Source organism: Acanthaster planci, linkage group LG15 (assembly GCF_054643075.1).
Source record: "Acanthaster planci isolate LZ-2023a linkage group LG15, COTS_SCS, whole genome shotgun sequence".
In the NCBI taxonomy this organism is placed as follows: Eukaryota; Metazoa; Echinodermata; class Asteroidea; order Valvatida; family Acanthasteridae; genus Acanthaster; species Acanthaster planci.
Genome location: NC_141791.1, coordinates 14,707,326 through 14,733,006, shown reverse-complemented (window position 1 = coordinate 14,733,006; position 25,681 = coordinate 14,707,326). Strand labels below are relative to the sequence as shown.

Sequence of the window (25,681 nt, the reverse complement as noted above, 5' to 3'; positions counted from 1 at the left end):
AGACTGAAGTTTTAATGGCAGGGTTGTTTTTAAATGAATAGTTTGAAGAATCATGTGTTAGCACATTTTAACATGCATATAGTATTTGTCATAGTGTTGACTTTTCACTTTTTTCTCAGTGAAATTTGGCAAGTATTAAGCATCTTACTCTGTACTCTTTATAGAAACTAGAGACTGAAATGGATGATTCTCATCTTGGGGCTGAATGGGCAGATCCAAATAGCTTGAAGCGACAGTTCCATGGACTACGAGATGTGAAATGGGGAGGCACACGCTGACGGCTCTGGGTGACATCAGTAATGTAAATATCCATGTAAATATCCACGTTTCAGGAGGAATGAATCACTTTGTCTCACAGGCAGGTAACATTCCCTCTGGTTTTATGAAAAGTGAACATTGACTTTCAAATTACATTGTAAATACTACAATGATATCTAAAATTCTTCCAATTCCCAATATGGCATGCATGTACATTAGTAAAAAGTGGGAAATTCCCATGTGTATTTGCCATATACTGAGCCCATATTGCAGTTGCCAAATGACTAATGAATCAGTGCTAATCAATCAAAGCACTGACTTCATTGAATCAGCTTTTTCAATGAAGATCATCTTTTCATTTGACATGTAAACAGCACATACACTGTACATAGGTGAAATAATTCACCTGAGAATTATGAAAAAATAAAAATACAAATCGAGTGAAGGAGACATACACTGAGATACACTGTATTTTATTTACAGTCCTAAACTATAATATAAATATCTGTATGTACAATGGAAGCATAGAATTTGTCAAGTGAAAATGACTGACTAACGATGCACAAATAACTTACACAGACAATCACCTCTGTTTGCCTTGTACATAACACCTTTTTGCACCTGTGAAATTATTTTATGCATACATTTTTAACAATATGGCTATTTCTTTTTACATGCACAGGTATGAATCTAAAATTAATTAGAAAGGATCATAAATAATGAATCATTTATTGTCTCAGTAAAAACGCCAAGGCAAAGAAAGTGGATATGTTACATTGAATAGAATCACTTCAAAAGCTGGTATTAAAATGAATACCAAAATACCAGCAGCATACCACCACAATCTATGATGCTCCAGCGTTTGTTTTGAACATTCCTTACAGTTTCACAAATAACACCACGTCCGTTACGAGATTTATTTCCTTCAAGTTGAGCAACACTTAAGTAACAACTGTTTGATGCCCACATAAATATATACATGTACACACCTCCTTGCTGATGAATGTATACATGTTCCCATTTCCAATGGCTTATTGCCATGATCGTATATATTTCCCTAATTAGTAGTATGCATAAATTATGGATTGGCAAATATTAATAATGAGGTAGGAATTTAACCAAAAACTAACATTAAATTTAAGGACAGCTTGCCATACAAAAGCATGCATTATTATACCTAATGAAAAAATACCCAGATTTGTGAATTATACAGTTGTTCAACACTGCCCAACAAAAAATCAGGCCAAGGTATTGAGCAATTCCAAACTGTTACTACATAAGTAGCCCTACCCTGATAGGTTCAGCTGTAGCTACTATATTTAATGCTGGAATACATGTGGGTAATTCCAGAAATTAGGGGTCCCATTTTTTTGTGTCCCTGTCACATTTGACATATGATTTTGTAAGCTCAGAACACATTTTCTAATTTTCAAGAGTGATGAATTAATGCAAATTACCTGTCAAACAAATACATGTAGTAATAGTTTGAAGTCAATTCTGGAGATATTTCCATGTCAATTAACAAAGGTAAGATTAACAGGGACACAAAGAGTCATACGTTTGGACCCCTAATTTCTGGAATTACCCACATACATTTAGCTCTTAAACTGCAGCTGACTCTTGTCTCTGCCAACCCAACATATGAAATTGAATTTTTGTTGACAAATGGGGCAATTACTTCTCATTCAGTTAAGAATACAATGTATGTCATTTGAAGCATTCATTACAGGGACATATGGCCCAGTGGTTAGGCCCTGTAGCCTCAATTAAAAGGTTGGGGGTTCAAATCCCGTCAGATGGTTGTAAGTGTTGTGACTTTAGGTAAGTCACTTTACCCCTACATGCCTCTTTCCACCCAGGAGTAAGTGGGTACCTACATTGTATGAGGGCAGATATAGCCATCTGTGACTGGAATGGTGGCATCAGGCTAGTATACTCTCCAGGGAGCTGAGATGCTCTTAGAAATGTTCAGATGTGGAGAGACCTTCCAGTTAGAATAATGATAATATATTGGTGCCTTTGAATGACAGATTCTGTAAGATAAATGCTGTTATTATCTGTTCACATATTTTGTTTGAACATTCTAAGAGTTGTTAATACATGGGAAAAATTTGACAATTTATGGGCCTCTTTAAGTACTGTTCCCTAGAATTTTTTAGCACAATTCCAATGCAACATACAGTAACTTGGAGATGTAAATTTACAAATATTCAAAAAAGTTTGCGTACATGAGATGTTTGGATTCCCACAAGGAATTTCCATTCATGTTGCAGTTCATGATCAGTACAATAACCAGAGAACATTTTGAAACAGTGATACTGTTTACAGGAAAAAGGATAAGTTAATTGCTAGAACATTGTGTTCAAGAATGATTTAATCAGTACATTGAACTTCCTGAGATAAATGAACATACTTAAATCTCTCACATTGCATATTTTGTCAGCGTGTGCAATTATTACTAGAGTCAAAAAGGGTAACACAAATAATGTACCAGTACCGAAAAGGTGCAACACATAATAGTGTAGAACTCAATAAAGATACATGTACTTGAAAATATTTCAGTCAATTCTTGTAAAATTTAGAGCGTAGATTTGGAAAATGAATACAATTGCATGCCTTGGAAGTCGTACATACACTGAGGGTTGGTGTAAACCTGTCAGGGGGAGGCTTGTCATCCCCTAGTTATACTCAAAGCAAATATCCCCTTGCATGTAAGTTTTGCCAAGTGTAACACAAATTAACATGTACAATGTACATGTCCATTGTTCTGATTCCTTCAAGGTACAGATTTATGAAAGTGTAGTACATTATTAATCTTTAAACCCTAATGCTTGTAACACAGGTAGGCATTATTTAGTAGATAACAGCATTCTAATTAGTTGTTTGCGTTACAAGTTTATACCCAATAAGACTCGAGACAGAAATTCCAATATTGACCTATGTTAAATAAACATTTAAGGAAAAAGAGTAAATACTTAAAGCAGGATTTTGACATTTACAATACTAGTGTATAATAAGGTTCATACCAGTACATTACAACCTTTGGACCACTAACATTTGCACTACTGTACTCATATACATATATTACATAACTTTATAAATAATTTGTAATGAACAGTTTATTTACAAAATTTAACACTTTGGCAGAGTAACAGCAAACATTGTGGAATGTTTGGCTTGATTTAAAGGGACCCTGTTTTGTTTACTTTGGTCTGAGTTTGAAAATTATCTGGGAAAAAAATGAAAAGCTCTGATGACCAAGCTTTTGATGACGTCAAGCCAGTTTACTTTGATGCAATGTTGCAAGTTCTCTGAATTGTGATGATTGCTTAGTTACATTGCAGAAGCAAATCCATCCAAATTTGCTGTCTACCTCCTGTTCTGAATAAAACATTTCTTATACAGAATTTGGTCTGTCTGATCCAAAAGATCCCCAAAGTATCATGATGTTGTTTATAGTACCCCAAGTCTGGTCCTCACCCATCACCCATTTTCAGAGCAATTTGTTCATCACTCAATATGCCCCTTCTGTACATCAGCATGTAAGTGGCACTACATTTCCCCGACAATGATCATGTATTTTCAATACATTTAATGAGCCACTTTACTGACATGCAATTAACTTTGAGCAGGTGTTTTAAGTCACAGAGAATAAGTATGAAGCATACAATGAGTACTGTGGACACAAAGTAAAGATCCAGAGAGCTTCAATTACAGACTGAACGATATATTTGGCATCCCTCCAAGAGGCACATGATATCTCATCAGTCGGCTGACACTGGGTGGGTTTTGGGTGATACATCACCTTTGAAAACAAGTTTGATTCACTTTCAAATGCACTTTGAAGCGTGACCTGAGACAACCTCTTTGTGGTCTTTGAACCAAGTTAAGTTGATACAGCATATGGCATATTTTATGTGTTCATGCAAGACCCATCTTTCTCATGTACCTGTCAGCTCAGACACCATCATCATCCTGACTTAATGCATATTCATGAGCTGAAAGATGGGATTCCCGGCCTAGTCAGGAGAAGTAGCTGTTGAGATTGCGTGCAGCTGGTAGAGTTTGAGTTTCCCTTGGTGGTGTATTGGCAGGTTCCCATCTACGGTTTGCACTGATTCCATTCTCTGGTCTCATGGTTGATGCTGAGGGTGGTGGTGTATTCCATATCTCATTAATGTCGACTCTATTCTCCTGTCGAACTGATTCAAGCACTGAACCATTCCTAGGTAGTGTTCTATTGCCCTCAGTTGTACTGGATGCACCCCCTGTTAAGCCCACAAAGAACATCATATGATATTGCTTGAATAAAGCAAGTAATATCACTAGAGATGGGTCAAGGTGGTCAGTATGGGGAGGAGAAATCAGGAAATTTTGTCAGCTTGATAACTTGTAAAGTTCTTAACCTTTTGAGATCAACAGGAGGAATCCCAAGAGGCCTACTGAACTTCTGTAAAAAGATGTCAGTATGGCAAAATAAATCGCGTCTCATGCAGTGATGCCAAGTACCATTTGGGGATTAGTCATGGAGCCTGAAAACAGTTCTCTTCATTTGATGATGTTCCACTTCCCAATAGAAATGTCAAGATAACTTGAAACTATTTGCATTTTGAGATTCAGATCAGATTGCATTTTCAGATTAACTAGCTGTATCCCCAACAATCCTGTTGTAAAATAAAATCTAAAAGCAACTGAAATTATTTTCTGTCCTCCAAGGAAGAAACACTACAGAATTGGGAAGTGGATTTGAACTACACTATTTTTTTGCTTTTGCATATTAGGATTCACAAAAACATGGCATTACTTACCAGATTCTTGAATCTTCTTCTTCAAATGGCAATTCTTACATTTCAGTCTCACAACACACCACAGTAATGTCATAATGGTCCCAATACAGCAGCCGACCAACATGTACAATACGAACACTTCAGTGTTCACTAAAATATGAAAAGGAGTTAAGAGAAGCCATATTTATTATATATGCTAGCCATTCATTGTTATTTTCTGAACAGGTGTCACAATGTGAAGTATATGTATTCTGTTGGCTTGAGGCTACAGAAGGATGCAAGATGGAAGAAATTTTATTGTGTGTAACTGACTTTCTCCAGCACTGCCTGCAATATACATATATCCATGCCTATATGCCACACAACCTAAAGCACAACCTTAGAATTACATTGTATTCCTGATGTAAACACCATTATGTATCACATTCAAGTGCTCTCCATTCCGCCCACACATTCTGGCAGTCATCATATTCTATAATAATCAGTATGTGTACGTACAGTGAATGCTACCTATGGCAGCTATTATACTGGTAAAGAATCCTGTTGCTTTATCCTGATCATCCGTTGCTGATGGTTGTTGGCTTAGACTGATGTTAACTGAACTGATGGTAACTGAATGATTATTGGCTGGAGCAGTCCCTAACAAACCTGAAACAAAGCACGTGAAGAACATGATTCAATGCAAATATTGAGATTCACAACTACCGGTAATACAGGCGATTCAAAATAGTGCACCTCCAAGAGTTTACAACGTGTTAGCCAAGTGCGCTTGGAAAGGGTCAACAGATTTCACACATTGTGACTGGCCAACGCATTGCAAACTCCTGGAGATGCACTATTGTGAATCCTCCGTATTAAGATTCCTAAGAAGTCCAAGCTTTGCACTGACATGGATGTACATGTAAGTGACTGTCAGTAAGTATGACTTTAGAGAAAACTGATACACAGTATGTAATTCATAATGTGCATTGACTGTGTTTTATGTTTGATGTACTTTGAAAATCCACCCATGTCTGTTAACAATGGTGGCTATATATTAAATGTGCTTTTTAAAGTTGAAATCTGACAGATTCCTTCAACTTAGTTATTCAATATGATTAATCTTACGACATTTCAAGAAACATTCAATGTGAAGAGATCGTTTTATTCTTAAATCCATGTGACACATTCAGCATGATCAATAAATGTTAATTGTCTAAAATATCAGTCTATCACATGATCACATCTTGAACACCCAAAGTGACTTAGGAAAACAACAAACTTGAGTGGCCACAGACATGCCATGGGGTTTTGTCATGATAGGAAGTAGCCATACTCTTACTAAGCCAAACATGCTGATTGACTTCTAGCGTTTGGTAGTCCCTAACCAGTTTAGCTTCTGTTACTTCTACCTCATTCAAATCAAATCCTCGATAATATTCACCACCCCATAGGCTGTACATGTAGGCCTTGTCACACAATCCAGTATCTTTAGCTTAAAGCCTCTGCGTAATACGTCAATTGATGATGTTATTTCAAGTGCCTAAATCATGACTAAGGGTGTAACATTAGACAAATATCTTACAATAAAACTAAGTGAGACTTGCAAGCCATTTTTAGGTACAACTGCACTCCTCCCACTGCCAGGGTTAGCAACCATAATTTAATAAATGAGAATAGTTGACACATAGCAAAACACGCAATCAATAAACTACTGCTGTACATCCCTTAAGGCATGGCATTCATCACTGCACCAGATACATGTAGTGTAAACCTCCAACAAGCTCTCCTCCTTTGTGAATGGTTATGACTACAGGTTATTGAAACCAAATCGTTTGTCCTAACCATCTTCCCTTAGGCTGATCATCACTCTACAACTTGCAGATGTGTGCAGTTATTGCTATTCATGATGCACTCCTCTTCAGTCCAATGCAAGTGTATAGCTGTGCTTTAGAAGTTGGTGTCCCCCCCCCAAATCTGTATGAAACTGAACTATTTGACTATAAATTATGAAGTATGCAGTGTAGAAGTACACCATGTACGGCTGAAAAATGAAAGTGCATATTTGAGTACCTGGCCACTGACAGGTTCCAAATTATGGGACCAGGTATCCATAACCAAAAGAGGAATTAAATACAGTTAGTAACTTTAAAAAAATAAAGATTTTTCAAGCTTTTTGGAAGGGATTTTTGAAAACAGAAACTTAGCAACAGTGATTAATTTAAATGCATTTTAAGTTTACATCCAAAGGCTGTTCATAAGTGGGTACTTGCTAATTTGAATACATTTCTCACACAACTTTTTTTCAATGTTATCATTTGGTTTCCTAAAGGTAGCCCTGTTTTACCCAGTTCCTTTATTTCCCATTTCCCATAAGTGCATACCACCATCACTTTAAAATATGCGAAGGGCAGCAAAACTCAATTTTACCTTGACTTTGATCAGTAGATTCAGTCATGGTGAAAGTTGTCTGGTCTAAGCCATACTCTGGACTCAAAGTAGGATTTGTTAAACTGACAGCAAAGTTCTGTGGCACAGTAACAGAGCCAGTGTAACGCCTTGGCTTGCGAAATATCCTCTTAGAAACTGTGAATAAGTGGAAGAAAATTAGTTGTTAATTAGGGTGGGTAATTTGGGTTCATTTGCAGAGAACTCTGTCGGTAAAGAGCCACTTTGGGCTATTGAAATATGGGCAGTAAACAGAAAAATGACTAAATGCCTCTGTCAATTGATTTGTAAGTTCAGACGATGACTTCTTTTATGCGTACAGAATTCATCCTAATACAAAGGTTCAGTAAAACACTTGGCTTGCACTTCCACTTTCTCTGTCGATAAAAATACAGTTGATTTCCTCATCCTGTAGATACTTAGCAGGCCAACATGTATTCACAAAGATATTTCAGTCCAATGAAGTGTGCATCTCAAAGAGTTTGCTGAAGAGATACAGAGACACTGAAGTGAAGACACCTTGTTGTCACATCAATTAGTTGTCATAACACGAGACACTTGCTGTGCCATCAAAAGCTCAAGACTTGACAGAACACACACTGTTCATCAACAAGAATCAAAAAGGCTTATCAGTGGCAGCTTGGTAAGAAATGATGTACTGTACATGTACATCTACAACATTACATTAGCCCAAGCAGCCCTCAGTTCTCCATGTGTAGGATTCAGCACTGTGACAGTTAATGTGCTAAACCTAGGGCCTGGAATTCAAACATTTATCTCGGCTGCCCGTAATCAATTATTGGCTTTACTATGCATTAAAATTGATCGTCACATGAATTCCAATGTCTGCAAGTTTCTAACCATACGTGTATGTATACAATGGTTGTAAACAGCATCTCAGACTTGATTCAATCCATCTGAACTTGATTGCTAAAGGTGTGGTTTATGTTGTCCTACATCCAACCCATCTAAGGTCTTACAAAAGAGAAACCTGTACCAGAATAGCTCGATTTCCACAGGTCCTAAAACACTACGTTGTTCTGCCATAACATCCAACTCTGCATGGTCAAGTCCTGCATTAGCCTCCTTTCTTTAATTTTCAAAGTGACCCTAAGTAACTACAATATCAGACTGATGAAATTCAGCGTTATATATCACTTATAGTGTACCGACGACATAATTTTGAACCAGGAATTGCAGTGCAAATGAATGGAGTATGTGCATGTCGGCTCATTTGCTGGTTCTCGCTCTGATGCTTTTCACGCACAAAATTGTGTAGGTGATGTATTCACTTCAGTACTCTATAACAATTAAATGGCTTTATTTGGTAACTATGGAAGTAAGGATGTTTTCATCAGAGCTTGTATTTTACCCATTACAATCTTTCCTTTCCAGAAGTATTTTTAAGAGGGGAAAGTCCCATCTCACCCAGCACTTATTAATAATACCCAACATACATGCCTGGCCAAATGCAGTAAACATTTCTTACCTGTCACTCAACATGAGGGTATTGATATGCCGCTATATTCCTCGATTCTTATTTACTTGCTGTCAAGCACATGCACATACCACAGCATACCACGCACCACATACACACTTTCTTATGCTGCGGGTTGCTGAAATCCAACAGAAATTCCCCAGTGCCAAAGACGTCACCAACTAATCACAATTTTGACAAGGAATGGATCCGTGGCAGATGCTTGATCCAGAATGCACTATGGTTAATGGCTCTCCATACTGAAATACAAGCCACTATCTAAACATCCCAAAGCACCGGCACTCTATTCTTGATCATGTTTTCATCTCTTAGCTCATACCAGTGTCAGCAATTGGAATGATGAGAACTGCTCTTTGGTTTCTAGTCCTTACTGTCATTGATTGTGCCAAGAAACTCATCAACAAAAACAGCTGCCAACTTCAAAACAGCACAAACTACACACCTGAACTGCATGTAGCTATTAAAGGCTGTAGAAGTAAAGAAAATTAAAGTCTCCTTCTGCTTACAAAGTTTACTTCATTCTCAGATCAAAGTAATCATTTAAAAGATTTAGCTCTGGGTTGAAAATAAATCTGCCCTTTAGATTTGAGCAGGGATCTAGAAGACAGAATGCTTTTCTTTCCCTCTGAAGTTGGCCCTAACAATGCATGGCAAGGCTGGGGCCAACGTTACAACTTGCTCCTGAAAACTGAAAGGGATTCATTTTAAATTTAAATGTAAATTTCATGGGTAAATTATCTTAGATTTCTGCAGATCTCAAAGACAATGTTAGAAACTGTGATTTTCTGCAGGGGAAAAATGTGCCAATGTGGACAAAAGTTCTGAGATACTTCAATGAAAACAGTTTTCCTTGGGGTTGCAATCTTAGTATCTCTTACATCTACATGTCAGTCTAATGGTCAAGTAGGTCGATATTGAACCTCCAGCTTTCAGAAATGTCCAGGAAAATTTTGATTACATTAATATTAATTTTTCTCATTTAACCAAACAACTATTATACTGTATATTCCGCATCTCACAATGCATTTTTGGCCCTGAACCCTGACTGTGTGGCATTCATGAGTTCCATTAATTCTGTCATGCATACCCCATAACTTGGAGAGACCACCAACATAGGATTGTTAAGGGCACTACCTTCTACAAGTAAGAATTATGGAGGTCATAATAAAGTGCCTATCTTATTCTCCATGCACATGTACTTCACTTTTCTCAGTCCACATGAAGGAAATTCAACACAAAATAAAAAAGAAATTACACGTAAAACAAATGCAGCGAACAGTGAAAGATTTATGGGTATTGTTGAAAATTACTACAGTCATTTGCAAAAGTTTAAGACCACCTGAAATTTTATTGGTATTTCTGTCACTGGGCCTGATATATATTGTCTCATAGAATGATTAAGTAACATGTTTTTACATCGGTGTAGAGCTGTATACCCATTTGAATGAAATTTTGTGCAAAGGCAGGTCTTGTATGACATTTTGTCTGCAAAGCAGCACGGGTAAAAAAAGCCAGTCTAAGTAATCAGAAACAAAGGAGGGCACACTAAATAATTAGACTGTTAACATTTCAAATAATGGAAATGTTGTCAACTACCAGTAGCTGCTTAACCGAGATACTAAGGTTACACATTGAAAATAAACAGAAGTTGCAATGATTGATTGGTTTAAGTTTGGTTTTTCTTCAGGTTAATGCATTTGTATGGCTGGTCCTAAACTTTTGCAAATGACTGTATTTCAAACATATTTAAAACAACTTGATTTCCACACTATAATAGTCTTCATGTATGCAAATAAGGTAAATGCTTTCAACGATTAAGCTACCAAGACTGAGATGATAAAAACAAAAATATGGAGTTACCAGTACTACTATTCCTTAAATGTAGGGTGGAATAGCTGAGTCTTCAAATGGTCAGATCTCTCAACTGATATAAAATGTGTTCAAGCATGCTACATATATTGTGCACATTTATCATTAAAATTGACATCGTGTAGCCCAGAATTTTAAAGCTTAGTCCCATGATTAATAGTAGATACATATGTTCTAGTATTAGCCATTTTTTGTGGACTGGTACAAACTATATAAACATTTGTAGTGTGAAGTCTTAGCATGAATGTAAATTCCTACATTAAACCCCACAAATGACATTTGATCTGTACTCACCTGATTCCACATTCCACACAGATGGCATTTGTGTGGAAAAAACACTCATTGACTCAACTGAAAAAGAATAATTCTCTCAATGTGGTTATGTACACAGTAAAGTTGATATAATATAAATCACAGTCACTAATGAACGTGACTTATGACTATGCACAATGTATGCTGGTGCGTACTCAACAACTTGGATCCATACAGTGTTACTTGGACATCGTTACAGCTAAGCAAATTTTGTTTTCATCTAATATGGTAACCAAGTTCCACAGTCAATCATGTTGGTCCATTTTAGCTACTCACTAAACCTCATAAAGAGAAACATTTACTTACTGTTGGACTGAAGACTGGAATCTGATTGACCAGAATTCTACAATACAATTCTTCTCTCCAGTCAAGCTCCTACTCTGCCTAGTAAATGTACATGTACATGTACTGCCTACCCGTACAGGGCGTTTACTTGCTGCACCACCGATACCAGAAATATGACACTTGGTAAAGTAATCATCCCTGCCTATATCCCGCTGGCAGTGAAACTCAAGCGTACCGCCACATCAAGCATCAACCTTCATTTAGATTTCATTTGCTGATAAACTAAAGGCAATGAAAAAATTCATAAAGACAAAATAACTGCAATCCATCACTTGCCGAGCCCATACATGTTGGTTACACAGTGACCTTTCAGAAGGGTGTACATTATAAATGACTAATACAGTCTGTCTCTACAGATCTTAGCACAATGTAATTAAAGGATCTTCTCAAGGCCTCACAGAGGGAGCAACAATCGTCCGTGACCACCAAGATGAAACATACATGCAAACTCAATAGTTACCAAAAACGCAACGCCAACCTAGACGTTTAAATTTTTTCTCTTTTTTGGGGGGGGATCTGAAAGTCACTGCACATTTTATTTTGTACATGTGACATCTTTATTTTTGTAATTATTATCTTCTGCAATTTAAAATCTAAGATGCGCAATAAAGCACTTTCTTCTTTCCTCTACTAACAAAGTTAATTCTGAATTTATTTCCCAAATATTGGGAAATTAAATACTTTCGACTGAATTTCTTTAGTAATTTACATCACACACTGTGCAAATAGGAAAGTATTTCTACAATGCCAGTCTCAACAAAGCAGAACTTAAAAGACTTTTTATGATCTATGACATTTTACATAACAGGTTGTTAATATAGAGTGCTCACCTGGGTTTGCGAGGTTTTTCACATGTTGGGAATATTTATTTCAGGTTGTTTGACTGAATGGAAATGGTTTATATCACCGATGACGAACATAATGTAAATCCTTTATGGCCTGACAGGAAAATCCTACACGGTTATTGCAAGATGTTCAAAGTAAATATGTCCTCACTATAACCTAAGCCGAAAATAAATAGGTGAATGACACTTGTCATCACTTGTGTCATCTGCTGATCCAATAAAGGCCAGATATCATTGTTGTAAAGGCATACTATACATACATGTATGTACACCTTCATGTAAATGCAGGGTTTTCAAACACTTTGCCTTTGTATCAGCACATAAAGATAACATTTTGCAACCTAAAGTGGAATCTCGGAATTCAGAATCAATCATCACTGCTGATGATTGTCAGAGCTAATTGGCAGAGACTTCACAATCCTGAATCTGCTAAGAAGGCTACACCACATTTCATTTGTCCTGAAAAATGAAATATTGTACAGCTGAAGACCGTAAGTCCATATAATTACTGTATGCATCTTTTGTTCTTCAGTAATTTCATTTCACTGCATGAGCGAGCAAAAAAAGAACCAACTGCACACTGCCTCATCAAGTAAAGGTACAAAAGCCTCATTCAATGACTAAAAACAACCAAAACTGATACACTTATCTCATCTTGAAAAATGAATTTACATGTACTAAAGAGACCTGTTGCCCTTGCAGAGTGGTGTAGAATACAGTAACAAATGGTTTAAAAAGAGCATTTCATTCAAAACACTATTTGCTTGATAATTAAATTTTTTGTGTGTTAAATAAACGAATCTGAGCACAAAATTCAAAATTTCAATTAAGAATCTAACCTGAGCATGGACGTTTCATTTAATAAGCAACATTTGACATGACTGACTCTAAAAACAGAATTGAAGACAAATACAGTACGTCAGAAATTGAAGAACAATATCTGGAAGGGACAAACAGCTCAGCATGTACTTACCACAAGTATAAATTACACTCAGATATTTGTAGGTGTCTCTCTGGCATGGGTCACCAAAGATACGAGTGCTGGCTTTAACTGTACAATGTCTTTTGCCATGACAACGCTTCATAACCTCTTCCAATGATGAAGAAGATGAACATTCTGTAAAATATGAAAATGAGAAAAATTACTGAGCACTACATAACATTTTTACATAAGAAAAAAAAACAAAACCAAAGATTGTTTTCCCAACATATTCAATACATTCCTTCCAAAAGCCAATACGATACAGCTGTAAATAATGTTATAGCAACATTTTTCAGTATATGGGTCATTCCAGAAATTAGGGGTCCATTTTTTTGTGTCCCTGTCACATCTGACATATGATTTTGTAAATTCAAAACACATTTTCTAATTTCCAAGAGTGATGAATTAATGCAAATTACCTGTCAAACAAATAGTAATAGTTGAAATCAATTTCTGGTGATATTTCTATGTCAAATAACAAAGGTCAAATGTAACAGGAACATGAAAATGTCACACTTTTGGACCCCTAATTTCGGGAATTACCTATATTCACACAATTGATGGTAATGGCTGTGATATCATTAAGCAAATGATTATGTATAATGCAACTTAAGCTGCCATATTTTTTCTTGATTGCATTTATCAATTGTAGTTTGCTTCATTACCAATAAACACACGATTGCAAATTTGATGGTGTAAATAGATCATTCTGAAATGCCCATTACTAGGTTAATTACTGCCATTACTTCAGACTTACCGGTAATTTGTTCTGGGAAAACAGTACGACTGAAATTCGTAAACATAAAAATGGAAAGTTCTTTGTAATTATAACAGTTATTGTTGCTACGTTTCCACTTAGGTTTCTTCTGAGCACTGCAGTGATTTTCCTCAGCCTCAAATTAAGGAATCAACAAAACGGAGCTGGTAACAACAGGCTCCATTCTCGTAACATTTCAAGTTATATTATGTCATTTAGTTACACATACACGCTTTCCATCCAGGTTCTTTCATTACATGCTGGACAGATGGACAGGCTGATAGGGGGTAGTATTGACTATGCATGTGAACTAGATTAACATTGACAGCAGAACTCCTATACAGCAAGGACACTACACGCTCAGTCACACATTCCTCACCACATGGGACATTTTTTAATACCACTGACATGCCAGAAATGTTATTTGTAACATCTCCTGTAGGTTATTCTCCAAGAAACATCAGTTATGCTTGATCTTTAGCATCAAGATCATGCACAATGTCACATTCCTCTCCAGAGGATGTGACAGTTTTGTTACTTTTCATTCTTGGGTTTGATATGGACAATTATGCTCTAAACAGAACGGAATATTGACTATCCATCAAACAAAAAGTACAGTGAGAGACAGACAACATCTGGTACATCAATCCATAGCAGCTGCTGTTGAAAAGACTTCTCCAGAACTGAATTAAAGCTCCAGAGAATTCCTGAATTCTTCAAAAATTACCCAGTGTCTCTGGAGGTTAAAAAGTGGACCAAACCATGGGCTTTAAAATAACAAACTTCAAGAAATGTTCTATGCCTGATAAAGATAGTTTTGAACTGTGTCTGGTTGACAGTTAAATTATTACTGGGATAGATGTCAGGTTAAATACAATCAAATAATTTCATATAAAGCACACCCAACTTTTTAAAAAGGACAGGAATCATCACCTTCTAAATTCTGAGTTCATTTCTGTGAATGCTGCAGACCTGTGAATTGATGCATCATTCAATAAGATGATCTGACAAGAACTGAACTACTAAGCACTCTACACCGGCAGTCCCTACAAAAGGGACAGGTTCAAGTAAAAGGTTGCAAGTTAGCTGGTTGGTGCAATAACCTTTGAAATATTGATGGGTACCTCAGGGGTTACTGACTGGAGAAGCAGCAAATAAAGGTTAGAAAGGTCTGAGGACAGTATGACCATGGGGAAGTACGTACAGTAAGCAACTCATGGAATATTACCACATACGGAGCATGGTTTTGTCAACACAAAGAAAAATACAGATGAACCTTAGCCTAAGCTCCTAAAATCACTGGACAATAACCATTTTCCCACTCAACCTTGTTCATTTAAGTGATTTATTGTCCACATTTAGCATTGCAGGCTCATGATACTGGCAATCCCATTCCCCTGAATTGCTGAATCTGAGGTTTGTTGAACCCACTGCTAACTCAGTTGTAAGCCACGTGATGTAATTTCAAGCCAGATACTGTATAATGGCAAAAGCACACTGCAATTGAGGCTTTCAAAAAACATTAACTAATGCAGAATACAACTGGAGTACATGTATTTGTATATGAACTTGTAAAGTTTTCTTCTAGCATTTTAGGTATTCACAGTGTGACCACTTCCAATCAATGGTAGTTTAAATAAACCATGGAAATTTGAGAACTATGAGATGCATTTATACCGTTATTTAAATTTCAACTCTTAGCTACATGTATGATGTATATGTACTACACAAGTGCTGCCCTTTCCTAACTGAATCAAAGCACAAATTACATCAGAGCTGGTATGCAATCAGGGTGGTATTATTATTACTTACCTATCTCGTCCATGCTAAAAGACGGACACTTCATGTTGGCAGCTATTGGTCGGCCAAAACCAGCAGAATGGATTGCTAAGACTTCTTTAGCATTACAATGTAGCATCATGTGGCTGTTTTCACACACTACCATATTCTGAAATATACCTGTATCGAGTAAACAAAAACATGACTTGTTACTTAGTTCTGTGTCATACCAGTATAGTCATACGAAGTGTGTAACTGAAACTTCCAAACTTAAATTCACTGCTGGGAAGTTTGTAAGTGTTCAAATCCAATTTAAGTCTATTTCTTTGCTAAATTCAATATATGGAACTGATGCACAATGCACACTCCTGTCTTTGGCCATTGCTAAGGCGTGCCAAATAACCATTTTTATGTGCTGTAAATGATGGGATCTGGGTATATGTGCCCCTTTAAGTTCCAAAGCAGAGAAGCTGAGAGCAATGTCATTAAGGCCTCTGGCTGTGAATACTTTCATGCGGTGAGCCAAGAACTATTTATATCCTATCCTTGTATCTGATATGAACATAAGTGTAATTGCTTGTTGCTTACCATTTAAGGTATAAAAATAATAGCATATAATACAGCAGTCTGAGCAAATGCTAAGCAAGTAATGCTCACAGCTAAGCACAAACTGTTTCTGTGATAAACAAGGTAGGCTTCTAGAATCCTACTGTCCCATCATAAACACTACCAGTACATCCAAACCAAGTAAACAGCAGAAATCAGCAAATTGGGTTTTTTCAAACTCAGCATTTCAATAAATTTATTTTACAGTGTGATCAGTTGAATTTTTATTTCGTTTAAGGAATGCATATAATGGCCAGGTGGGCGCTGACCAACTTTACATGTACGTTTATGTACATGTACTTGTATTATCAACTTGCAATACAGAATTCCAAAAACATAAAAAGAAGCAAAGTAAAGCCCATGCCAGTCACTGTTATTCAATACCTCTTCTTTGCTGAACAATATAGGGCCTAATTTTAGGGTTCTGCAAGGGAACTTTCAATAAACATTGTGTTGTATCATAGAGGTGAAGACTGTGATACATGCAGGTCTATGAGGGTGTTAATACATGTACATGTATATGGTACTCACTTGGTTTACATTTATAGGTGACATCTAGATACTTGTTTGTTCCAGGACATGGATCACCACCAAATAAATCACTAGAAACCTTAAGCTTGCAGAACTGTCTACTCTCACACATGTTTTCTATAACCTGTGAACAAATCAAATGATAAAGTATTTAAACACTTGCTCAGTTTTCTTGTGTCTGTGCATCTATAAAGGTACATTATTGTAATTCCAGCACTGTGGTTTATTAGGATTTTGACACATTTCACAATTTCATATCCAAGAACAGTAGAGTCTTAGAGTTTAAAACACTCGGTTTTTGCAACTTTTTTTCACTTGACACAAAAAACCAAAGCTTAAGATTCAATCACAGCCATTTGGTAGAAACTTGACCTTTGTTAATCAAAAGCCCCTGGAAAGTTGTGTTTGTTACTGCTGTTATTGTTACAACCTCTGCCCTGGATGGTTTGTGGATTTTCTTCATTCTCCAATCTTACTCCTGAATTCCTAACACAGCTCTTTCCAAGGTCATGCAAGCTCTTCATTTTCATGCCCCTAACATTGCCACCACTAAAATCTTTCAACAGCAGCTGTTTCTTATCACATATTTCTGTTGCCAACTTAGGAGAGAAACAACCTACAAAGAAAAGAGAACAATTGAACACTGTTGACCTCTATTATTGCTTATCTCAGTCTTAGTGCTACTGCACAGTGATAGGAATTTTTACCCCCATTTCTTTTGTTTGATCAGTACAAATCTTGAAAAACTCACGGCTACATGTATGTGTCTGTGCCACTCAACAATGGATAGAGCTAAATACTGGTTTTGAAACATGGGCATGCCAAATGGTATAGGCATAGTCCTGACATGTACACTGTAGGTCACTTCTCAGTGCATGTTAGAATGATAATCATGATCACAAAGCAGTATTTTCTATGGGTAATTCCAGAAATCAGGTGTCTATTTTTTTGTGTCCCTGTCACCTCTGACATATGATTTTGTAAGTTCAGAACGCATTTTCTCGTTTCCGAGAGTGACGAATTAATGCAAATTACCTGCCAAACAAATAGTAATGCATGTAGTTTGAAAACAATTCCATTGATATTTCCGTGCTAATTAACAAAGGTCAGATGTAACAGGGACACAAAAATGTCACACTTTTGACCCCTAATTTCTGGAATTAGCCCTATACAAAGTAAAAGAAATGTTTATTTGTGCATTACAGTATTTGGACTCAGGAAAAAAATCCCCACTTGTGATACTGTCCCACGCAGTGTCTTCGCCACAGTATTTTTGCTCTGAACTCAGTAAACTGCTTACTATAAATACTGAACCTACTAACTTTTACTGTTGTAAATTTTTCTCAGGATGGGTTTACCAGCAATCTTTGGAAAGGGTTAAACATTTAAATACTTTTTAGGGCACAAACTTTTGTAAAAATGTTTGGCGACTTCATAAAGTCAAATTTAATTGTAGGGATTCTCAGCAAATGCAGATGTTGAGTTGAATCTTGCTATGTACATCTTGCACATGCAGAAAATACTGATATACTGATTCAGGTAAAGTCCTTACCTGAAGAGAGTTAACTGCCTTGCAGTTGGTGTTTTCATGATATTGTGTAACATGATAGCTGCCCACTGTGCTCCATCTATATGGGCACATGCGTTCACTGGACACCTGCCGGCCATAGTTAGCGTTGTCTATTGTTATCACTGTGCTGTTAGGGCATTTCAATGCCAGAAAATCCTTGTCACAGGCAAAAACAAACTTGCTTCTTAAAGTTGACATTAACAAATCTGTACAGATTAAAAACAAGAACAGTAAATCACATCAAGAGTTAAATGTACATGTAATACTAATGATCGAAACTCTATGACTCTGGGACTACATCCCACAACACACCTGTAGCTCCTGAACTTCCCATACACACTATGACCTATTTATACATAGATGCAATTAACCTGGACACACAGCCATGCAGATACATGTACTCCCACAGCTCTTTGATGATGTTTTACCTGATACAAGTAGCAGTTTGATGTGAAAGTGAGCAATCTGTATTTCCTAGGTCGAATTGGGATCAAATGGTAAAACTACATGGTCATTCAGTATTTACAGTCAAATTAACAGGAATGGTCAATGATGGTATTTTCACTCCATCTTTATGGTATAGATAATGTAGACCCAGCAAACAATGGTATTGAGTAACCCTGTCTTTAGCAATCAGTCTATGGGAAACACAAAAATTTTCCATTTCAAATAATCTCAGCTTATTGTAAGATTCAAGGAAATTTTGCATTTCGGTTAATGCATTTGTAACAGATTAGCTCTAGTGTTAAGTGCGTGACTGAGTGAATGCTTTACCATAAGACAAACCTGGCAGGCAAATTGAAACAAGTCACGATGATGGCATTAATGTCTCTGAAGTCTGTTTAAAAGGCATATGCTCAACAATAAGAGAACAGACTGTTGTGTGTCTTGTTTTGCATTGCCAGCATGACTTTCCAGTTAAATATTGAATTCAAAGTGAAGTTTTTTACATGGTAACATATGTAGAATCATGCATGAAACCCATGTTTTTAAGCTAACAAATATTTCACTATACTGATTCTTTGAGTGTGCATAATTTAGCTGTCTTCAGTAGTATGCAGACACTAAGCTGCTGCATTTTTCTCCAAGGCCTTCCTCCGTCCACCCTGGTCAGTAGAGCTTTATTGTTGACCACAGGGGCTTTGTGTAGAGATTTCCCTCTAGTCTATTCATACTTTGATTGCACAAGGGTGGCACTTGTGAGCCACATCAAGGAAGGCAGTAACACATTATTGTGCACTAACAATGGAGGCTAGCACTAGAAAATTACAAGGCAATACCAGGGTTTAACTTCCAATATAGTATCCCATGAAGGACACTCACCTCCTCATGGATCATGTGTTAAAACCTAATACAGACCATAATGACCAGTTTAATTGGAAGTCTTGATTGAGGCTGTCCTTATTACAACAATATTTCTGCAGACAACACCTGCAGCAAACATGCATAAACTACTGACTACCTTAAGTTGAAATATTCCAATGATGTGCTAATGACAAGAAAAGAGGTTTCCAAACCTGACAACTTTCCCAGAAGACCATTGAAATCCAAATGGGATTACACGAGTAACAAAGAGACTGTTCAAGATTGGCTCTCTATCTGTTAATAATCTTACTGACTATAGAACTTAAGGCTCAGATTTACTTCAGCTCAATCCTCCAGTCTGTAACTGTGAACACATTTACAGTATGAAGAACACCCACAAAATTCCTCAACAGATTTAACTATTCAGGAGGGTGTCAAAAGATTTGGAACAGTTTGAGTAAAAAGGTATGTATGTTTATCACTATCAGTATTCATTCACAAACATGTCGCCCATGTCTCAAAACATCTGCTCTAAGTCTAAATACCAAGAAACACTCAGTTTCTATTTAATACATTTCTTTACAGAAACGGACACTTATTCCCTTTGTTTATTAAGAGCTTCCCCAAAAAAACCCACAACTTCATGTACCTGCAATATTGCAACTAACAACTTTGGCCAAAGTTGTTCATGTACACTCTATCCATGCAACAAATGTACACCCCTATTAGATAATTTTGATTTGTCAATTTTCACAAAATGGTGTGGAGCATGTTTATATACCTTTCACCTCCCTTGTCACACTTAGACATGTGCAAAACCATGATAGAGAATTAGATCTTCAGGAAATTGCTCAACATTTCTAACATTCTAAAGTTGAATCCATGGTAACCCAGATGACCCCAGCAGGTCAATGGGGGTTACTTTGTGGTATTCAGGTCAGCTGAAGTTTGCTGATAGTGATGGGTGTTCTGCATCTATTACATCCAGGAATTGCCTGCAGGAAAATACCAGTTTCATCAGAACCAGCTGCTATAGAGATCCATGAAACACATGGCCTCCCTAAGCAAGATGTGCCAAGCATGACTGATGTGCCAAGCACAAATGTATTATGCAAGTTTTTGGAAACAACACCTGTATCCTATTAAACTAGAATCATGATATCAGAGTTTGTTGCACTGCCTTCAGTACATCTATAATTATGTCATGATGTAAACGTAAATACAGAAGAATGCCTTAAGAAACCTTAAACGGTAAGATAAGATCTGAAAACAAGTTCATAAAAATCTCAGAAAACTATGAGGCATCACATGGAAACAAACGTAATCAGCCATGCCGTGTCAACTTAGGCCAACTTTCTTGAACATACACGTATGCACAGTATGTGCCTCTTCTCCAACATGTTCCACACGATCCACAGACTTGATCACTAAGCCTTCCTTAAAGTCAACCATGCAAGTAATATAAGCCACATACGGTGTCAATGAAGTGTTCCTCCACTTGCCAGTTGATGTGCTGTTAAGATGTTTAATTCCAATAATAAGAAACTTTAATTCAGACAAAAGCAGAATCACTGCATTTAAGGAGAACTGTGGCTACAAAGATTTCACATATTTTTCCATCTGTCCTGTATGGCACAATAAGGATTTTTACTGATTGAATTAGGCCTACACTGTAGATAACAAAAAGATCATATAACAGTAGACTCTCTCAACAACCAGCACAATTATCAGCAAACTGAGTGTTAGAAATTTTCGTAAAACTCAAAACTGCATTTCAGAAAATTTACAATTTGTACAAACCTACTTTACAACACTAAGCAGTGAAACCACACTCTGGTTACCAGAATGCTGTGACCTGATTAGGGAATTTATTCTATTGCCTGGAGCAAGGATTTAACAAATTTCATTGACTGCAGCCAGCACACCACCTACTTCATCATAGGTATACATGTATACAGTTTGCACCAATCAGCACTGGTCAGGCAACATAGGTAGGCCTTGGGCTACAGCTAATAAGATTTACCAAAGTATGGACACCTCAGCTACAAATAACTGGAACCTATGGTAGGATGTGCCAAAAACAGCCTTAACACGAAATGTTTTTCCTGCATTTCTAATGTCTAGAGGCCTAGGATGTGGATCTGCAATATTGCCAGGGGGATATAAGGTCACCTCAAGGTCATGTTGAACACTTAGCACCCACTCTCTCAGGATATTGCATTTTTGCAAGATGAGATCAGTGACCTTTACCCTGTGCTAAAGACCCAAATTCACAGAAACCAAGCATTTCCAGTGTAATACATGTAAGCACTGGTTTCCCAGTAAAAGCAAACACCATAGATACAATCTTTATCTCTGTCAATTTGGATTAGAACAAGAATAAAATCTACTAGGATTACAGAGGATCTTTTATGCTTGTGCCAAAATGTGAACAAAAATACAAAATCAGCATGTCTACCACCAAAACAAATGTGGCATTTATTCAGATTGCCTAGTGAGCAGAGAGGAACATGTGGGTAGGTGGTTTGACTTATTCCACATCTTTCATGTCATCCCTTATCTTATACAATCAATAACTTTAACTGGTCAATTGAACAAGAGACATCCACCTGTTGTTACCTGAACCTAAAATCAATTAAGTCGATGTCAGCCAGTTTGGTCACTACAGGCTTATGACCTGTAAAAATATGCACTCTAGTTGCTACACATACACAGTACATATTAACTGGAAGATGACATTTGGAAATTTCCAAGAAATCTACAGGAAATAACATGCTTAATGGTCATAATAACAGCCAATTTTATTACTGGACTTTTATTATGTTGAAGCACTAGCACGCCAGTCTTAGTCTCAGTCTCATTTTATTGAGATTAAAATATTTCATGTAGGTCCAATTCTGGAGAGGCAATTTTTTTTTTGTTTGACATGAAAGGTCCAGGTCTTCTGTGCCATTACATTGAAAAGACACACAATTTTGAAACCTAAAATAAATCTCGCCAGATGGGAGTTGAACATTACTAAATCCTGCCTGCTGCTGTTGTCCCGAGAGAATATCCAGTAGTTAAAACAGGTTGTTAAGTGCTGTATAACACCCTAGCTTATTCATACAAGGTGTCTTGCCTATAGGATACCTACATGTACCCTCACATTAAACTGTGCTACATGTACATGTATGTAGGTTAGGAACCTTCTTCAGTCCACTACTGCTATCACGGTCAGTGCTCTAAATGAAAAAGCTGATTATATCTGAATTAGACCATGCTTGAACGAGATGACCCATATTAAAGCTCTCCTCCTTGCGTAATGAGAAATGAAATCATTCAAGCATAACATCTAATGGAATGGCATCCGAGGTTCTCAAAGCATTTAAGAATGCTCAAAATAACAAATCATATCCAGGTATTGTACTGGAACAAAGCAGCTGTGTGTAGCAGTCACATAAGGTAGGCCTAAGATTTTTAGGAAGTTCCACATTTCATAAAGTCAGGATTTCTCTCACCAAAGATAAACTATCTCATGCTTGTTTGCTCAACTTACCATTGAGGTGTTACTCTATCATGTTTGTGTTTAGTACACTGTACATGTACCTATGCTATTGCTAATAACAAGGATCAACTAAAATCCTGGTGTTTATTGCTGAGAACTCATAAGGCCTAGGTCTACCAACATGTAGTTATGTCGGGGATTAAACACGAAACACTTGAATTCTGCATTTGCTGCCTGGTAATCCTTGTTGGCAATTCTGGGATTTTTTTCTATTTTTTTATGATCAAGGACTCATTTCTCATCAACCTTGCAAAGGTACAATCCCCAAATTGGATCAACTTATTCAAGGTTAAAAGTCTGTAACCTTGGTGAATCCATTCTTCAAAGTGACTATTTGAGATGATATCCATCCAAGTTAAATCTTTTCTTCCACAAAAATCGATTACATCCGCTGCGGTTTTTGTACAGCTTCTATAGGATGAGATCATGCATGACTGCTCCCTGTTCTTAGCTTAGTAATCTAAACTAGGGGTATTGTGTTGGCATTCCAAGCTATAAACCAGTCAGCCTGTGGTGTGTGTGAGATTTAAGGTAGCAGTTAGGCCAGTGATTTATAAACATAAAATGCAACAAGAAGAGCTCAAGATACAAACACCAGTGTGCAAAACACAAAAGTTGGCAATAACAGAACAAATAAAATCTATGGGCTTTTGTCATTTTCCTTTTCCTTTGAACTGACTGTGCTTTTGTTCTCATTTTTTCTCACGTCACACAAGATATGAACCAACTGAATGCACTCGAACTGTTGATACAGTACATCAGGCCTGATACCCAGACACAAAATTTCCAAGTCCAATCCAAGACTGAAAAAAATGCAAGTGCTAGTGTCCCCCGTGAGTCCCAATCAAAGTCATTCTTTGAATTATAAAAGAATCAAAGTTAACCCCTTAGAATCATTGAAAACTGCATCAAATATTGCGAGTTTGTGACAAAAAATCTGTTTATGACCACTTTACACCCGTAGTGGAAGTGCCAACACTGAAGTGAATGTGAATGAGTAAATGTTGTTCAGCTTTCTTATAATGAGTTATATACTGTACCGAGGTGTCCGTAGGAACAAACGATACTTCGTATAATTCGCAAAACAGTCCACTAAAACACCGTCTAAAAATATTCTCTGACTAACCTGAGTTCTCATCTGCCCGACTAATGGGCAGATAAGGAAATGTGAGACCCACGATCACCGTGAATACCACCGGTAGCAACTCTGCCATCATACCGCCGAAATCATCTAAGAATGTTCCTCTTCGACAACTGAACCGGTAGGAACAAAAAACACTACAGTACAGGGCGAAATGCACGAGAACTCCGCTTTGCGACAATTGACGAAAACGTTCACTTTGTTGGAAAGTTAGACCACAGAGCTACGGTATTTACCGCCGCTGTCAGAGATCACACGAGAAACTGGTTGAGAGTCCAAAGTCTTTGCTGGATTTATTGCATGCTGACGATAACAAGGAGCAGAAGAAAACAGCAACAGTCGAAGTTATTTGCATGTACGGATGGTGGTCCTCCACGAGGTCACTATACCTCATCCCAAACTGCAATGACTCACACTCAACACGCTAGCTACTGCTTAGCGCAGCGAACATGTGCGCATGGGGGCCAAAGGGGGGCTGGAGGGGGCTAGCTAGCTGTTACTTGCTAAACATAGCTCACCGACGCCGTTGCTTGGTTTTAACAAAGACTTAATAGTTTCCTGGTCCTACAGCTACACGCGACAGATACACTTATTCGAAATAGCCCACAGACGATTTTTGGCGTCTTCGTCTACGCTTTACCGCTCATTTTGCTGATAGAACCGGAGATGTCGAGTGTTGGCTTGTACGGGGCATCGAAGCAGGCACGTCTCATCTATCCGGTGTCCGCATTCGATTCAGCAGCCTACATATTTGCTGTGCACGGCACATCGACTTATCGCGCCATCTCGCTCACATTTCCCCTCGCAACAACACAAAGCCAGCGGCCAGCGGCATGTTTAGCTTTGATCATCGAATTACACATTCCACTGTTAAAGGCTCGGTTTAGCAGGCAAGTTGGCGCTGTCTCGGACCCGGTAATAAAGAAACGGGATTATGCTCGCGTATATTGAACACAAGACCAATAAGAAAAGGCAAAATTTGATAACGAATAAAAAAATCACACGCGTACACAAATAAAAGTTTAAAGAATTTCCGAGAGGACAAAATAAACAATGCCAAAAGGACCATGAATTTAAGGACATGCACTTCACCTTCTCTGTGTTCAAACCAACTACATGTAC

At 37.3% G+C, this 25,681-nt stretch overlaps 2 protein-coding genes across 4 annotated transcripts in view; one reads left to right on the top strand and one right to left on the bottom strand.

Moving 5' to 3' along the window:
* The window catches only part of cfap298 (cilia and flagella associated protein 298), a 9,933-nt gene extending 6,245 nt beyond the window's left edge, over positions 1 to 3,688 (top strand). For both annotated transcript variants that reach the window (XM_022234258.2, XM_022234257.2), the window contains exon 8: positions 165 to 3,688. In XM_022234258.2, coding sequence (XP_022089950.1) covers positions 165 to 278 — 114 coding nt within the window. In that variant the 3' untranslated portion in view covers positions 279 to 3,688. The remainder of the gene's footprint in view (positions 1 to 164) is intronic.
* LOC110978868 (uncharacterized) lies at positions 711 to 25,681 on the bottom strand. Of its 2 annotated transcripts, XM_022234184.2 has the most exons (9): positions 24,545 to 25,681; positions 18,549 to 18,772; positions 16,997 to 17,120; positions 15,893 to 16,039; positions 13,315 to 13,458; positions 7,455 to 7,610; positions 5,544 to 5,693; positions 5,067 to 5,195; positions 711 to 4,526 (listed from the first exon to the last, which is right to left on the bottom strand). In XM_022234184.2, the coding sequence occupies exons 1-9, from the start codon at positions 24,633 to 24,635 to the stop codon at positions 4,282 to 4,284; spliced, it is 1,410 nt and encodes a 469-aa protein (XP_022089876.1). In that variant the 5' UTR covers positions 24,636 to 25,681; the 3' UTR covers positions 711 to 4,281. The 2 variants fall into 2 exon arrangements, with proteins under 2 accessions (XP_022089876.1, XP_087002359.1); XM_087146233.1 differs by lacking the exon at positions 18,549 to 18,772 and having other exon boundaries at positions 24,545 to 25,676.